General features: G+C 37.3%; 1 protein-coding gene across 2 annotated transcripts in view; it reads right to left on the bottom strand.

Annotated features, from left to right (window-relative positions):
* RPGR (retinitis pigmentosa GTPase regulator) overlaps positions 1-7,836 on the bottom strand; it is an 86,076-nt gene extending 78,240 nt beyond the window's left edge. Inside the window, exon 1 of one of the 2 annotated variants that reach the window (XM_031959432.1) lies at positions 7,576-7,836. In XM_031959432.1, coding sequence (XP_031815292.1) covers positions 7,576-7,690 — 115 coding nt within the window. In that variant the 5' untranslated portion in view covers positions 7,691-7,836. The remainder of the gene's footprint in view (positions 1-7,575) is intronic. The other variant, XM_031959431.1, reaches the window with a different exon arrangement.
* Between the last annotated feature and the right edge of the window lie 10,818 nt (positions 7,837-18,654).

The following is an 18,654-nucleotide window of genomic DNA, read 5'->3' as shown; positions in this document are numbered from 1 at the left end:
GTCTACACTTCTACATACATTCATATGTGTATATTTTTATTAGATATGTTTGTGTATAACCAATTATATATGTGTGTGTGTGTGTATAAATATATAAACAAATATAACTAAAGAGATAATTATTTTCTCATTTATTTCAATATTCTTAGTTTCCTTTATAATCCTATATATTTTATTTTATGTCTTTAAAAACATCATTCTGAGAAAAGGACCATACTACACTGTCAAAGGATTCTATGACATACACTTCTGTTCTAGAACTTATTTCCATTAATGGATCAGTTTTTTATTATTAAGAAAATTAGGGTTTTTTAAGGGTCATGTCTTTTTATTAAGAAAATGAGGGTCTCTGGTGAGCTATGATTTCACATTTGATGACCAAGACTTCACCATGATCACATTTCATTTCACCTCTTGAATTCTGTGGCCTGAAATGAAATCCCTCTGTTCTGAACTGAGATGATAATTTTTGTTATTCATTTGGCAGATATGCCCCAACTTAAGATATACTTTCTATTACTACTCCAAACTTTTAAAATAGTTTATAATTATATATTCCAATCTTCTCCAACTAGGCTGTAGAACTCAATATAGGACTGTGTCTTATAATCTTTATATCTCTTCCCAATTTCCACCCCCAACAAAAATACAGTATTCTGAATATTAAAAATACTTATTAGCCATTACTTCTTACTTTTTTATATTGTTTGCTTTATATTTAACAACAAAGAAGTTCTCCTATAGTACCAGTGAAGCCACAATCCTTGTCCCAATGGAACAAGAGCCCTCTGGCAGAAGAAGCCTCTTCCTCACCCCCTAATTAGTAAAGATGACAGAATTTCCAATGCAGGTATCAACACCTGACAAGATAACATTTCATATCTTCAGCAACAGCTTCATATCTTATCATATCTACAGCTTCTCTAATAGGAAAAACCTGGAAAAATCAGGAACATAAAAAACAAAGGAAGCATATGGCTTAAATGGCTTTAGCCAGCAGGGAAAACACTCGCCTTACTGGGATCCCATTATGATTGCACATTTCAGGAAAGGAAGGACAGGAACAGCAACAATAAAGCCTGCAAAAGGCAATAGAACTGTTTTCTATTTCAGCACTTCTTAAACTGTTCCACAAAAACTGGTGTTTTGTATTACATGAACAAAAAGGCTACAGAAAAATGTTAACGGCAGATATAATTTGCTTCTTCTAAAATACTTTTAGGTTTTCAATGCTTTAAAGGATCCACAACACAGATCACAGCCATACTTCCTTATTCTTATACTGCATTGACAGCATTAAAGGTTTCCTTTACAGGACGCTAACAGGAGGAAAGATAACAAGAAAATGGAGGAAAACATGGATGACATTAAAATCCAAACAAAGATAAGAGTTCTAGAGAACAGCAATAATTACTGACCAACAGGTCTTTATCATCTTTATAAAAACTTTATGAGAATCATGCGTGCATTCTTAAAAGTATCAGTGATCAAAATATGAAAACAGTCAAGTTTTCACATTTAACATTTTTCTTCATACAACTAATAAAGTATTTTGACTCTAGAAGAACAAACCAATCCTAAAGACTCTCATTCCAACAAGGAATCACTTGTACAAACATTAAGTTCCTATAATATTCTCTGACAAATGAAATCACTGATCTAATTATTAGCATTCAGTGTGTCATAAAATAACCCTTCTTTTCAATGCCCCATTCCAAAGCTACTATCTAGAATGCTCTATAACTAACAAACTTACTTTCATCTTCAATCTTTTCCTCTCCCACTCCTTCCTTCTCTCTAAGAATAGTGAACATTAGTCCTGATAAATCTCCCTGTTCACCCATTCCTTCAATGCTGGATTTTCCCTCATACCCACATCTCCATTCATTGGCTCAGGATGAGGAGTTGGAATACTATTTGTTTTCCACAACCACTTTTAAGTTCTTCCTCTGCAGTCACCACTCAGTAAGCTCTCATCTTCTGAGGTTCACTCTAATTTTTTTAACAACCAACAAAAACTCTGGTAGTTGTTGTCTGGTAACCTCTAGGATGTTCTCCTCCTTTTCTCTAAGAGTTCAGTGCCTTCTCTCTTCCTCAACTTTTTACCTCTTACTAGGGGACTTCAACATACATACAAGATATTCCCTCAAATACTACAACTTTACAATTCCTCTCCTTAACTGAATTTCCTATGATGTATTCCTCCACTCCATCTTATACACACACAAAGAGTACTCTTGATTTTGCCATCACAAAAGCCTCATTTCAATATTCATGAACTTTGAAATTCCCTTATCCACCACAATCTACTTTCATGACTCCCCCTAAAGCTTGCAACTCCAAACTCCTTTTTTCCTCAATGCCTTCATCTCTCATTTCTTTCCCAAGTTAACATCCTTGTACTAGCTACACTACTTTGATGAACTCTATATTTTCCCCTTCTTTTGAGTCTCTTGCCCCTTAAGATATCAACAATCTCTCTCTGACAAGCCTCAACCTTGGATAGCTCCTAACATCCACTGCCCTCACTCTAACACATGCTATTGAACAAAGCTGGAGAAAACCACAAAACTGGATCCACTACAAATGTTTGTTACAAACCTTAACTAAGATCTCATTATGGCAAGGCAATCCTTTTACACTTCCTAATTAGTTTTATAATTACTCACTATAGCAGCTCTTCCAAACCTCGACATCTCTCTTCAAACTTCCCCTACCTCCATCTCTCTACCCTACTCCCAGCACCAAAAATTTTGCCTCAGATTTTACAGGGGGAAAAAAATGAAGCCATTTTCCAAGAACTTTCCCTTTTTCCCACCTCATCTCACATCACTCAGATGTTCCTCAACTACCTCCTCCTTTAACCTGTCATATAAAAAGATGGCCCTTTTCCTTGCCAAGGCAAACTCCTCTAAACACGCAAGTGACTCCACTTCATCTCATCTTCTTCAGCAGGTTGCCCCTCTGATTATCCTCACCTTCCCACCTATCTTTATTCTTTCTCTGTTTATTAGCTGCTTTTCTACTGACTACAAAAATGTCCACATCTCCCCCAACTTCAAAAAATCCTCATTTGTTCTATTAATCTGCACTAGCTATTGACAAATGTCTCTTCTTCCTTTTGTAGCTGAACTCTTTGAGAACCCTTATCTATAATCAATTTCTCCGCTTCTTTTCCTCCCATTATCTTAACTCTATAGTCTGGCTTCAAATCTCTTATCAACCAACTCAACTACTTTCTCCAAGGTTACTAATGCTCTCTTAATTGCTAAATATATTTTTCCCCAATCATCAATTTCCTTGACCTCTAATAACTTTTGACAACATCTGATCACCCTCTTCTATTTGACATTCCCTTTTCCCTAGGTTTTTGTCTCCTTTGCTGTATCTTCATCTATTATCAGGACCATTAAAGATAGATGTTTGACTCCCAGGGCTCTGTTCTGGTTCTTCTTCCCTTCTCCCTCTACACTATTTCATTTTGTTATCTGAACAGATCACTCAGATTCAATTATCTCTAGACTGATGATTCTCAATATTCTGCCCTAACCTCTCTCCCAACCTGCAGAATTGTAGCCAACAATCTTTTAGACATTACAAACTAGAAGTCCCTTTGACATCAAACTCAACATCCAAAAATGTTATCAATTCCCCCCAAAAAATCACCTCCCTTCTGGACTTCATTGTTGTCAAGGGTAAAACTATCCCTCCTCTGTCACTCAGGTTCTCAATCGAGATGTCATCTTTGATTCATTACTATCTCTGATTTACCACATCCAAACTATTGCCAATGCCTGCCAATTTTACCTTCATACCATTTCCTGCTTATGATACCTTTTCTCCTCTGACATTTGCACTCCACCTCACACAGATCTTCATCTCCTCATGGCTGGCTGGTCCATCTACCCCCAAGTCTCTACCTACTTCAGTCCCTCCTCCCCTCAGCTGTCAAAGTGATCTTTCTAAGTTATAGGTCTGACCACGTCAGCCTCTAGTCAATTAACTTCAATAGCTGCCTACTCCCTCTAGGATCAAATTCCCTATTTCACCTGCAAAGCTCTTCAGAAGCTGGCCTCTTTTTCCAATCTTAATATATCTCACTCCTCAAGACATACTTTGATCACATGACTTCAGTCTCTTTGCTGTTTCTTGCACATGACACACTACTCTCCCACATCTTCTTCCTTGGCTTCTCTGGCTTTCCTCAAGTCCAACCTAAAATCTTATCCTCTAAGAGAAGCCTTTCCTGATACCCTTTAACACTGTAACTTCCCTCTGTTAATTCCCTGTATATATCTTCTTGGTAGCACACAGCTATTTTCCTATTGTCTTCCCCATTGTACAGAGTTCTTTGAAAACAGGTAACTTCTTTTGCCTTTGTAGTCTGGGGGGGGAGGAGGGGGGAGAGGAGAAGAGGGGGAGGCGCATATGATAAGGATTTAAGAAATGCTTATTGACTGATAGTTCAAATCCTTCCTTATACTTCAAGAAAGACTCCCCCAGTCTCCTCAACTCCTAGTGCCTCTTCCACCTATTCTGTACTGTATTTTACCTCATTTTTTTACATGTTATCTTCCCAACTCCAATTATAATGGGAGCTTCTTGAGGGCAGGGACTGTTTTTACTTTTTTTAAAAATGTAATAAGCACTTAAGAAATGTTTGATAGACTAAATGATAAAACAGATGGATCTATGTGTTTTTCCCCCAATCCTCTCCACTATCTATACACAAATTGAATTTAAATGTTTAAACCTTCAGTTAATTTGTGTTAAGTACATATAAAATTGTGAATTATTTTTAAGGCAAATATTAAAAAGAATAAAAAGACTGGAACACCCCCCAATCATAAATAAGGCTGAGGAGAGAAAAGACACACCAATACACAGGAAGTAAGGAATAGATATAGCAGGAAAAGGTGATTAGGGATATCAAAAATTTGTTAATTCCAAAGATAATAAGCAAAAATCAGTCTGAAAAGAGGACAGAATATAAACTACTACATCAAGTTAAGAAAGTTTCAATAACGAAAAAGAATTTTAAACACAGATGTCCAGTTTCAACTTTTACTCCTCTCGATTTTAATTGGGTATGATATGTTACCCATGACCCCATATGGGGTTTTCTTGACAAAGATATTGAAGTGGTTTGTCTTCTTCTCCAGCTCATTTTACAGATAAGGAAACTGAAGCAAAGTAACTAACCCAGGTTCAAACAGCTAATAAGTATCTCTCTGCAGACAGATTTGAACTAAGAAGATGAGTCTTCCTGACTCCAGACTTAGCATTCTGACTACCAACCTGCCCCATGGATCCATTGTAACTAGAAAGCAATACTCTTATTTTTCAATAACTTCTTTATCAAAAAACTGCTTTATTAACCACTGTCTTTACATCAGTGAGATCCACAAGATCTGCTTTACAGACAGGAAGCTCAAGATATAGGAGAGGTTTGAAATTGCTCAGAGTTTGAAGAAGATTAAAGAGAGAAATCCAGAGTTACAAATTCCTATTTTGACAATCTACTATTCCAAAATCTTAGCAGGTAAAGTGGTGTAGAAGAAAATTACTAAGGTCTTATGATCTTGATCGTTTTACTTACTCTTTTGGACTTCAGAGCTGTAAATTGAGGAGAATGGAACAGATCCGAAAAATCTCTTCCAGAAGAAATATAACTTATAGAGGATGAGAGCCCAGGTTCTTACTAATGTTGGCTCTTGGAAATCACTTTCATTCATCTTCCCAGTACCTGGCTCATATCCTTAACCTAGTAAGTACTTGCTCCTGGAACCAGATCTCCAAGTTCTGGAGTTCAACTCAGCCTTTATTTCCATCAATCCAAGTTACTCCCTAGCCCTCTACTACCCCTACCACTCCCTCCTTAAGATTTCATCTGATATAACCCACAACAAAAAACAATCATACCAATATTTGAATATCATAACCACTTAACAAATTCTCATCCCCATGGCTCATACCATCAATTCAGTATTTGTCACCAGAACCTGATCCCCAAGTTCTGGGTTCAACTCAGCCTTTGTTTCCATCAACTCATTTTATTTCATAGCCCTTTCTGCACTACCATTATCAATGCCTCCTGAATATTTCCTCTGATATAATGCAATAACTAACTATCAATACCACCCTTAATTGAGTTTACCCTCTTAGCCTGTAGTTTTTAGACTTATTTGGTCCTAGCAATATTTGTAGCAAGAATGGAGTTGTAGAGAAGGAAAACAAAGAAAAGCCACCCAATCCCAATTAGTTACAATTAAATAATACAAATGCATATATACATGCAAATATATAAAATGTATGTATATGTACATGTGTGCACATATGCATAATATAAATGTGTATGTGTAACATAAATGTGTATACAACACACACATACAAATAAATAATTATTTTAATAAATACAAATACTATATATAATATATATACAAATTATATATATATATATTTGTATATATAAGTGTATATATATTTGTATATATATTTGTGTATATAATTGTATATATAATTTGTATATATATTTGTATATATATGTATATATAATTTGTATATATATTTGTATATATAATTGTATATATATTTGTATATATAATTTGTATATATAATTTGTATATATATGTATATATAATTGTATATATAATTTGTATATATATTTGTATATATAATTTGTATATATATGTATATATAATTGTATATATAATTTGTATATATATGTATATATAATTGTATATATAATTTGTATATATATATTTGTATATATAATTGTATATATATTTGTATATATAATTTGTATATATAATTGTATTGTATATATATTATTTATTAATATATTTGTATTTATTATTTGTATTTATTAATAATATATATATATATAAATAATAAAAACAAATAAATAAATATGACTCTGTTTTAGATTTATTCATTGGGCTACACGCTGTCTTCCCAAGCTCCTGGATTTTGTCTCTTAATCCCTACTCTGCATCCAGCAGGTGCTGAATACCTGCTTGCAGGATAAATGCTTCCCAATAAACAAAGACTCAGCGAGACTCCAGTTTCCAACACCCACCCCTTCCTTCCCACTCGGGACCAAAAGGAAAAAAAAGACTGGAATACTCCAATCATCAATAAGGCTGAGGAGGGAAAAGAGACCCCCATAACTCCTTCCCACTCGGGACCCAAACCCCAGGGTCCGTCCTTTAAGAACCACCGGAAGGGAGGTCAAGAGCCGCCTCCGGGGACATTAAATAGGGGGTGACTCTGGCGGTCTCCTAACCTTCTCTGGGCTGATCAAAAGGATTTCATGATTCCCTTGGGTGAGCCTGGGGTGGGGGGCTCCCCAAAAGGGCCTCCTACTTTCCTGCGGACGGAGGTGACTTCGGGTATCTTCGCCTCCGCGGCCTCCCCCCCCATCTCCAGCCTCGAGGCCTTTATCCCACCCCCGACCCCAGACCCTGCTCCCTGAGTCCGTCCCCGCCAACCGTCACCTCCAGGCCCTCCAAGAGCCAGGGAGAGGAGGACTGGGGCGGATTGGAGGCGCGGCTCCGGCCCCTGAGCGACGCTCACCCGGCACCAGCTCCTCAGGCTCCCCCATGTCGGGGGCGGCTCGGCACGGTCTAGGGCTGCGCCCCGTCCTCCTCGTCGGCGGCCCCCACGGTCCCCATGGCGCAGCTCCGGGCATCGGCGGGGGAGCGCGCGCCCCAGCTCCCGGAAGTCAACAAAGAGCCGCCAGGGGCAACGGGGGCGGGGCAGGCGGCGAACGGAAAGCCACGGAACGGGGGAGGGGAAGGTGCAGGCAGAGAAGGGCCTGGGGACGCCGAGAATTGGGGAGAGAAGACCCGGCCCGGGATGGCGCCCTGGTCGAGCGCCCCCTCCCGGCTCGGAGGAGTCCGGAGCCGCGATGTGGGTGGCTGATAGACATGCGCAGAGTGCATCCCTTCTCTCCTCTGCCTTCCTAATTTTTTTCTCTGTATTATGTATCTCAGAGCATTGTTATGCTGCATTGGCATTTCACTGCACCAGAGAGCGACATCTGTTTAAAAGTGGATGAAAACTCACAATTAAAACTTTTGCAGCTTCCAGCACTTAGCATAATAGGCAATTAATAAATGCATGCAGACTTACCTGATTTTTTACGTTTCTCTCATTGGCTATGGGAAGCCACACAACTGGAGACACACAGTGTTTGGGATTTACTTACGCAAGTCCAGGGCTGTTTCAGTTTTGTCCCTTGCATCCACAGGTCCTCGATAGGAAATTGTTGGAGAGAATTCAATTAAAAATCCCCTCTGTATAGGACTGTTGTGATTCAGTAATCCTGTCCCTGAACCCTGTGATCACTTGCTAGCTCCTTGCGGCCGTAGAGCATCCATCCGGGGCTTCATAAATGCTAACTGAACTGAAATGAACAAGGGATAATTACCAAAAAGTAAAAACACCGCCTGACTCTGATGAGGTTTAGATTTGGGGAACCCACATGAAATTGGGGTTTCTGGTAGTCAGGGAGTTAAATGAGGTCTAGGGGCAGGTTCGCGGTTCAGGGTGGGTTTGGCTCCCCTGCACCCCCATGCGATTCGGAGTTTTGGGGAACCCCCTTTTGGCCGTGCAAGAAGTTCTCTGCAAAGGAATTTACAGGCTGGAAAGCCTAGATTAATAAAAGAGGTTTATTAGGGGGATTGGAAGTATAAAGTCTGGTTAGGGAAATAGGTGAGGGTAAAGAGAGGATGGCACTGGAAAAGAGTATTCCAGCGGGCAGAAGCCCTTGACATGCATAGCATAGCATGGCATGTTTAGAACCTCTGCAAAGAGAAGATTTTAGTTTGGTTCTTTTTATAATGAGAGATTTACCCACAGGGGGCTGTGGGTGGAGTCCCAAGTTGGCTCCTCCCTGGGTTTCAGCAAGAGCTTGCTTTGGGAAACCTGAGCAGATCATCTTGGCTCAGATCCAATGGGGACTGGGACAAGCCTGGATCTTCTATTGGAAGGTGCTTTTGACCAGGATTTGTAAATCAAAGGTCCTGGCATCCTGAACTGATAATGAGTCAGCCAGGAGGGAATCTGAAAGGCATCACAGATCAATCTGAAAGGAATCACAAATGCAGTTTCTTAAAAGGACCACAAGCTGCTTCATTCCCCTCTCAAGCAGTTAAAACTTAAATTCATTTAAGAGAAAAAAAGGGGGCAGGGTCTCTTATTGAGGCAGAATTGAAGGAGATTTTCTCCTTCAAGGATTTTCAGAGTTCCAGGGACCGATCTTCAATTCCAATTTACAACATTAATTACATAGTCTTTGGAATGGGTCTAGATGACCACAAGAAGAAGACCTTTATCTGCAAAGTTAAATTTTTGGTGCTACCAGTGAATTCTTTGCCTCCTGAAACTATGGTCCACAGTTATAAAGGAAAATGTTTCAAGCACGTCCAGTCTTGGCATATATTGATTAGAATGCATATCCTTACCCAAAGGCACTGTTTAATGACAGAGTAGCTAACAATCTGAAATTCTGAAGCTTATGTAATTTCAGTGGCTGCTGTAAGGAGAAGTGATCAAGAAAGCTCCTAATTTATTTAACAAATAATCCCAATCAATTTGTTGAGGTTAAAGGATGTGGTCCTTTGTCCAAAGGGCACCTCCAGTGGAAATAGACATAAACCCTTGACACCTTGTGGGGAGGACATTGATTGGTTCCAACGATTTGCCTTAAAGATGATTAGCAATCTGGTGGATAGGAAAAGGATGTCATCAGAAGAGCCAACCTTCCCTTAAAAATGAACTGATTAGCTTTTGCCTCCCTCTTCCTTAAATTTCTGTACCAGAGTGCTCCCCTCCCCCAAAAAAATGACCTTCCTTTTAGGCTAAAGGGAAAGAATTTCCTCCTCTCTCTTCCAGGAGCATGTGAAGGATATAAGGAGTTAGAATCTGTAGTGCTGGACAGTGAGCTTGCATGTGAGAGTTCAAGAACAGGGTTACTGAATTGGTCACTTCTATAAAGAAGTGGGGATTTTGAATTGAATTCCCTAGACTGGGAAATAATGAATTCTAGCCATTTAGCTAGAGAAGAGAATTTCCTGGGCAGCAACATGAGCTCACATTAAAGGAAATAAATTTTTATATAGGGAGGATGAAATGGCAGTAACTGAAAACAGAAGACAGAATTACTCTGCTCTTATTTTCCTTCTGTTTTCTTTGCCAGGCTGAATAACCTTTTCAATAGACAAGGCAGAAAGAAGATGGCTAATAGGAAACTGATACCCAAGACCAGTTAGAGAGTACTTTGTCGTTCATAATCAATTCAAAGTCACCTTGCTCAGATGAACTACTTCCTCAGGTCTTGAAAGAATTGACAGATGCTATTGTTGAAAAACTGCCAGTGATTTTTGAAAGATCATGGAAACTGGGAGAGGTACCAAAAGATTGAAGGGGTGAAACTGTCCCAATTTTCATGAAAGGGAAGAAGATGGAGTCTGTAAACTATTGTCATATGAACTTGACTGATTCCTGGGAAAATTCTAGAATGGATCATTAAAAAGAATATTAGTGAACATGTAGAAAGGGAAGCAATGATTGCAAAGAACAAATAGCTTCCTCAAGAACAGATCATGTCAACTAACATTATTCATTGATGTATCTATCTATTCATTAATTTATTTATCTATTTATAGGAAAAATATTACTATCAGAGAAATGCTGTCTAGTTAATATAGACTTTAGCAAAACAATTGATAAAGTATCTCTTATCACACACACATGGAGAAAAGTAAATTAGAAAATAATACAAATAGATGGATTCAGAATTAATTGGATTTCGTTGTCCCAATTTGTTTGTATGTGTATTTCTCTCTGTATTTCAATCTCCTTCTCTTTCCCCCCTTTATTTTCTTCTTTCCTTCCTTTCTGTCTGTCTTTCCCCTCTTCTTCTCCCCACTCACCCCAACAGCAGCTGACTGCACAAGATTAGAGTCTGACCAGGTCAGAGGATTAAAGACACTCTCCTCCATGTGATTATTTTTTTTTCTCCAAATCCCAAGTCAGCTCTGGGAGTAACTTGGAAAATTGTCAAGAAGATCTCTTGACTGGGAGTTAGATGTCTCCAGACTGTCCCCTTCTCCTCGTTTAAAATACTGTTTTTCTGGACTTCTCTGTCCCTTCAACTTTGTTTTCCCATTATTATCTAGTTAAAGTTTTACTATATCCATTGCCTTTAGAATACTTCCTCATTCTTCATGTATATGCAGCAATCAGGTTTTGTTTGTTTTTGCAGCAGGGTCTGACCAAAACCCACTATATTAAGAGAGAATGTTCAAATGTCCTGAAATATGCAGCCCCATGACACATAGCTCCTATTTTTCCCAACTGCAACCTAGGACAGATGGGATACCTAGCTTTTTGTGGATAAATTATAATCACAGGGAGAAGGTATCTTTGCTCGTCTATCCCAGGAAGTCTGTGACCTGGCAGCTGATGCTGTTGAGACCTGGATATACCTCTTTGTAAGCAGACAAGAAGAGAAGGAAGACAAGAGGAAAAGAAGAGTGGGAGAGAGTGAGAGGAAGAATGGACAGTCTGCTGATTGTTGATGAGTCCAATTTTTGATTCTCGCATCTTTTGAAGAGTTTCAGTATAATGTTCTGGTTGGTTTTTGGGAGGTCTTTGGACTAGCCTTCCTTTCAGCAAAGTAATCACCATGATAAATTAGATAACCATTGTCTCATCAATTCCACTGATTTAACACCTTGTAAGAATCCTTGTTTCAGAGTTCTGGCCCATAACATCTCCCACTTCTTTTGTTTTAGAATATAGGTGATCATTCCCTCCCTGACTTCGCAGGGAAGTGGGAACCCCAAAAAGGAAGTGATTATGCCTTCCCTTCAAAAAGGGGTGAAAACACTAAGAAAGGAGGTGATCACACCCTTCCTGACATCTCAGGAAGGGAAATGAAAACACCAAAGGAAAGGAGGAATCAAACCAGATTAATGGTTGTCTGAAGGGTCTCACTTGAACCAGGTATACATAAATTCATCAACATGGGAGGTATTATATAAGCACATGGTAACACAGGTTACTAGTGATTAACAAATAAAATGAATCAACATGCGGAATTATACATGTCCATAAGTCACAGAAATAGTCTTAAACCAATCTATTTTCCATTACGTCATGTGTCAGAGAATCCAACAATTCCTGCAAGTTTTGAAGTTCTGCAAAGTCTTATCAACAATTTTTCATCTCAGGGAATCCAATGATTCCTGCTGGTTTTGAAGTTCTGTAACAGTCTTATCATGTCTCAGGGAATCCATTGATTCCTGCTGGTTTTGAAGTTCTGCAACAGTCTTATCAATAAGTTTTCATCTCAAGGAATCCAATGATTCCTGCTGGTTTTGAAGTTCTGTGACAGTCTCATTATCAGCCATGTTCTTTCAATGTCAGATGCTTCTTAGGTCTTCTCCTTTGTTTTGAGGTTTTTTCTCTTTTTCTGTCTCTTGCTGATGGACAAGGCAAATACGGCTCGTTGGCACCCATCTGATTCCTTCTCCATCTGTAGAAATACAAGCAAATCCTTTCCCCCAAGCAGTTAACCTATCTAGTCCCTTCCATTCACCTCTTTCTGGATTTCTCCTCATCACCTAGGAATTATATTGGAGCTGCTCGCACTGGACACTGCCCTTCTGTCGGGTTAAAAATCCTGTATTCTCCCCAATTGTAATTCCTTTTCCCCATCTGATTGCCTTTTGGCTGATTGATCATATCAGAGTCCTGAGCTTCTAAAGATTCTCTGGGTATAAACTCAGCTGCCATCATGCCCCACCTGTTTTTGGTTTGAGGTTTTGGAGTTGGGCCCCACCTCTTATTTCCCTAGGTCAATCTATATTCTGAGGCCCAGTGGAAACCCTTGTTGATTTTGTAAATAAGATTTTGGGTTTTCTCTCACTTTGTCTTCTCATTCTATCTCTATGCCTACATTGAGCTTTCAGATGCCCTCTTTACCACACTGAAAGCATTGACGAATCTCTCTGCAAGTCCCTTGCCGAGAGGGACCCTGTCTTCCCATATTCTGTTCAGAGCCTGGGTATAATTTGTGCCCACTGTGGTACACTGTCTTATGATCTCCTCTAAAAGAGCATCTTTGTGTAGTCCCCATATAATTCTTCTACCTCATTAGCATTTTCCTTTGCCAGTTGTCTTATCATAATTCCTGTAGCTGCATTTTCTCCAATCGTTTGTATGACAGGTGTTTGCAGATGTCCCACAAAATCAGCAAAAGGTTCATTGGGACCTTGCTCTATTTTCATGAAGGCTTCCCCTCATTCTTTTCCTGGAAGGGAGTCCCATGCTTTAATAGCAGCAGTAGCAATTTGTTCATATGCTGCTATGGGATAATTAATCTGTGCTGAAATGTCTGCATACTGACCTTTACCTGCTAGTTGGTCAAAGGTGATTTGTATATTAATTCCAGTTTACCCAGTTTACCTATTTTGTTGAGCTTGTATTCTACATAGCTCATTGTACTCCGATAGCCACAACTGGTTTTGACCAGGTTCTAAACATCACTAGGGGTTAAAATTTCATAAATAAAATTCTCTAATACCATCTTAACATAAAATGATGTAGCCTCATAAAGAGTGCAACCCTTTTTTAAATCTTTAATAATTTCTAGATCAAAAGGAATGTATCTTCTCCTGGCTTGACCTGAAGAATCAAATTCTTAAAACACAGGGTATGCATTTATCTAATAAGATATATCATGTCCTTTTTTACCTTTATCTAGTGCCTTTTATAATCTTGTCATAGGCTGCTTCATAGGGGGTGCTGATTGTGTCACTGCCCCTCCTCCTTCTCTTTCCACCCATGAAGGGCTAATTGAGGGTGGTAGGTTAGGGGCTGGGGAATGCTCTAATGGCTCCTGCTGTGAAGCACCATATTCCTTAATTTCATCAGAATTGTACTTCACTCCATTCTTGTCTAATTCTTCATCCTTTTCACCTAGTTTTTCAGCATCCTCCTTCTCCTGTTCTTTCTTCTTTTTTCTTATTCTGATATTTATATAATTCCTTAAAGCCAGTTATATTAAATTATATGTATAAAATGTTTCTTTAGAAATTGAATTAGGACCATTATCATTGTAATGATATGGAGAGCACATAGTTGCTCTCCTACTAATTTCCACTTGTCTAGATCTAATTCTTTTTCCTTAGAGAATCAACAAGATGTGTATTGTAACATTTCTAAAAGTTCAATGATCTGCTCCCAAGTTACAATCAAACCTTTGCTTTTAATAAGTTTAACTATGCTTTCGACACATTTTCCTTGAAGTGGAAAAGGCTCCTTTCTAAACATTTGTCCCATTTCAGCTGAACTACTAGTTTAGCCCTTTACAAAGTTTCCTTCTTGTCTATTTTTGTACTTACCCTAATTTCTGGGTTACAGATGTAGGTTCTTAGCTCAACATTCATAAACCAAAAATGTAATGTTCTGGTTGGTTTTGGGGAGGTCTCTGGATTAGCCTTCCTTTCAGCAAAGTAATCACCACAATAAACTAGATGACCATTGCCTCATCAATTCCACTGACTTAACACCTTGTACGAATCCTTATTTCAGAATTCTGGCCCATAACATTTCAGTTAAAGTTTGATTAGCATTGTTGTATTCTGAGAATATAGACAGCTAGGTGATACAGTGGACAGAACACTGAGCCTGGAATCAGGAAAATCAGAATTCAAATCTGACACACTTACTAATTGTGTGAACTTGGGCAAGTCACTTAACTCTGTTTGCTTCAGTTTTCTTATCTGTAAAATGATTTGGAGAGGGAAAGGACAAACTACTTCAATACCTCTGCCAATAAACCCCTAAATACTAATGAATTGATTAAACAACAACAAAATTCTTAGGATATTCATTCTATATGAAATCTGGAAGGTAAGGTTTATTCCGGCTAGTTCTAATTGATAACCTAATTTTTTTGGGAGACCAGTCTTGCCACCCTCTTCTTTAGCTTTGTTTTCTTTCTCTAATGTAGTTAAAGCCTTTTGGATACTTTTTCATTCTAGAACTTTGTATAGCATTGAGGTCTTATTGCTATCAGGGCCCCATCAAAACCAACTCAAGTTTGCAAGTGATACACAGGTGAAAGAGACAAGTAATACATTGGTTGATGGAATCAGGATCCACAAAGATCTTAATCAGCTGACATATAAGAGTGAATCTAATAATTAAATTCAATAGGGAAAAAGTAATGATTTGTATTTGGCTACCAAAAAAAATCAGCTTCACAAATAAAAGATCTGAGAAGTGTGGTTAGATACCAGTCATACTGAAAAAAAGATCTAGAGGTTTAAATGGAATGCAAACTCAATCTGAATCAGTAGGATGATATGGCCACCAAAGCAGCCCAAGTAATTTTGAGGTGTGTTAAGTTTAGCTTCCTGTGATTCAAAGCAATTTCCAATAGACTTGGGATGGAAAATCCCAATCTCATCCAGAGAGAGAATTATGGAGACTGAATGTTATCAAAGAATAGTATTTTCGCCATTTTGTTGTTGTTGTTTGTTTGCTTGTTTTTTTCTTGTGTTTTTTCCTCTTTTAATCTGATTTTTCTTGTACAACATGACAAATAAAGAAACGTTTAAAAGAACTGCACATGTTTAACCTATATGAAGGGAGAAAGTATGAGAGAAAAAATTTGGAACACAAAGTTTTACAAAAATTAATATTAAAACTATATGTGTACTTGGAAAAATAAAATATCATTTTAAAAAATAAAAGAAAAACATAGCTTATAAGAATAGAAAAGTTGTAATTCCACCATGCTTTCCTCTTCAAACTTTATTAGCAATATGATATTTTATTCTGGATGTCACGATGTAAAAAAGATATTGATAAACTGAAGAGTGTCCAGAGAAGAGCATTCAGGGTAGCAAAGGGTCTTGAATCCATGTCATATGAGGACTGGTTGAAGGAATTAAACATGTTTAGTTCTAAGAAAAGAAGACTCAGAGAGTTTCTATCTTCAAATATATGAAGAGCCAGCATTTGGAGAAAGGATTTAACCTTTTCTGTTTAGCTTTAAAGGGCAAAATCAAAACCAAGGGGGGAAGTTGCAATGAGAAAATGTAACTCAGATGATATCAGAAAATTAGTGCTATTAAAAGTTAGTATATGATATCTTTAAGGAGGTAATAGATTCCTCATCTTTGAAGGTCATTGAGCAGCGGTTGGGTCACCACTTCTCAGGTATATCCTGGTAGGGATGATTTTCATGCATGGAGTGACTCCATTGGGGGTTTTCTTGGCAGAGATACTAGAGTGGTTTGGCATTTCTTTCTCCAACTTATTTTTCAGATAAAGAAACTAAGGAAAACAAGGTTAAGTGCAACCCACCTTTCTGATTGGTTGTTTTTGTACTACTTTTTAGTGCTATTACTACTTTTAGAGGTGATCTCATGCACTCCTTGGGGAATATCCCCTTTGGAGACTACCCGCATAGGAAGTACCAGGTGAACAAACTCTACCAATAAAATCAATAACTGTTCTACAATTTATAGTCTTTGAAAGTTGTCTCAGATACAAGGAGATTAAATTCCTTCTCTGGGTACAAGCAAGAAGAAAGAGTCAATGATGAAACTTGAACTTGACTCTGAGGCCAGATTTTTATCCAGCATTCTACTTTGCCCCTTAAGATAGAAATGCTAAAAGATAAATAAAAAACAGCTTAATTTTGTTTAAAAATTTTTTTTCACATAAAATCATTGCATTATAAGAAAATATATGGAATGGGGGAATATTTGAGTTACACATTTCTGGTAAAATGTTGAAAGCTAAAATGTGAATTTGTTTTGATTGAATATGTTTAGTTGCTATAAGGATTATTCTTCTCTTTCTTTAATGGAGGAAGCATTTTTTAAAATGTACAGAAGAAAACAGAAAGTAGAGTAAAGAGACATAGATATAACCAAGACAACTTTGAAAGTAACATGTAGAATATTTCTATTTTTCTGTTCTATTTTGTATGTCAAAATATTTTGGTTTTTTGTATATACATTAACTTGAGAAAAATATATTCAATAAAAAACAAAATTATACGATAGCAAAATAAGATTTCAAGGAAATGGATGATTATTTAAAAGATACAAATATTTCAATTTTTAAAATTAGAGATTTTTAATAAATAAAACAATCCTAAGAAATGAAATGAAGCAAAGTAGGATGGAAAAATTCTCTCTGGTCTAAATGCATTTATAGGTGAATTCTATCCAGTGACAAAACCTATGTCACATCAAATATCATAAAAAATTATGAAAAAAGACTCAAGCTCTTCTCATGAGATAAATATGGTGAAAATACAAAATCAATGAGGGATAAAACAAAAAATACATTTGTGATACCAGTGATAAATATTGATACAAAAATATAAAGCAAAATCTTAGCAAAACTATTACAGCAATGTATACAAAAAAGTATTCACTCTGACCAAATCAGATTTATTCCAGAAATGCAAGGATTATTAGTTAAACAATTAAGACAATTCTTTACATTAAAGCAAAAAAACCCAAAACTGCATGATTTATCAACAGATGCCAAAAATCCTTTGACAATGATAATGATTTTTCTAAGAAACCTGCAAAGTAGAGGCATAGAAAAGTCATTTATTTTAATGATAACATACATAGAAAAATTAGAATAAACATACATACTTATATGTTTGTGCATTTTCACTATTGCATTTGAACATATACATATGTATACATAGATATGTACATATAGATACACATATGTATTCACATATGTGTGTAGTACTATATGAGTATGGGAAGAAATAGAATCTTTCCTAATAAATGAAGGGAAAAGCTAATGAGTAATGATGGTAAGGAGAGAATTTGTACTTTGCAGTGGTAAGCAAGGAGAATTCTGACTTCCATTCCTGGACCAAGTGGTTAGGAGTATGAGAGAAGGCATACCTATTATTGAGAATAATAATTAGGGATGCGGTGTCATATGAGGAAAGGCAAGTCCTATGAACTTCAGAAGATGCAAATGATATAAGAGTCTAGAAAGAAGTTGAAAATTTTGGAGTGTTTTGCTAATTATAATATAGTAGGTCCCAAGAGCAAAATGAAATGGGGCATTAGAGGTAGGATTGAGAAAGGTGGAAGATCAAAGAATGGGAAGGAGAGGTCGTAGGCTCAGAGATTTAGGGTTAGTGAGACTTTTGAGAGTCCCACTTCCTCTTTTATAGTTAAAGATACTGAGTCTCAGAGAGGTCAAGTGTCTTGTCCAGGGGTCATTTGGCTAGTCAGTATCCTTGAAGCAGGAATCCACCCTAGGTCCTCTCCAGTTTAAGTCCAATGTTCAATCATTTACATCGTGAGAGGGATGAATTATTCTTAGGCATAGAGGGATTCAATATCAGGACTTGCTTCTTAGGGAAATGGGGAGAGTTATATTTGGAAATAAATGTGATGTAAAAACTATCCATCAATACATTTTAAAAGCAAGTATAAAGGAATTTTCTTTTTGGTAATACTAGATAAAGTAATTAATATTTATACTTTATGCTATTGATTAATAACAACTCACACTAAGTATATACACATAACCCACCCCAAACTTTTATAATATTGAAACAGAAATCTTGTTGACCATCAGTAA

Source organism: Sarcophilus harrisii, chromosome 3, assembly GCF_902635505.1.
Source record: "Sarcophilus harrisii chromosome 3, mSarHar1.11, whole genome shotgun sequence".
Taxonomy (NCBI): Eukaryota; Metazoa; Chordata; class Mammalia; order Dasyuromorphia; family Dasyuridae; genus Sarcophilus; species Sarcophilus harrisii.
This window is presented reverse-complemented; position numbering and strand designations above follow the sequence as displayed.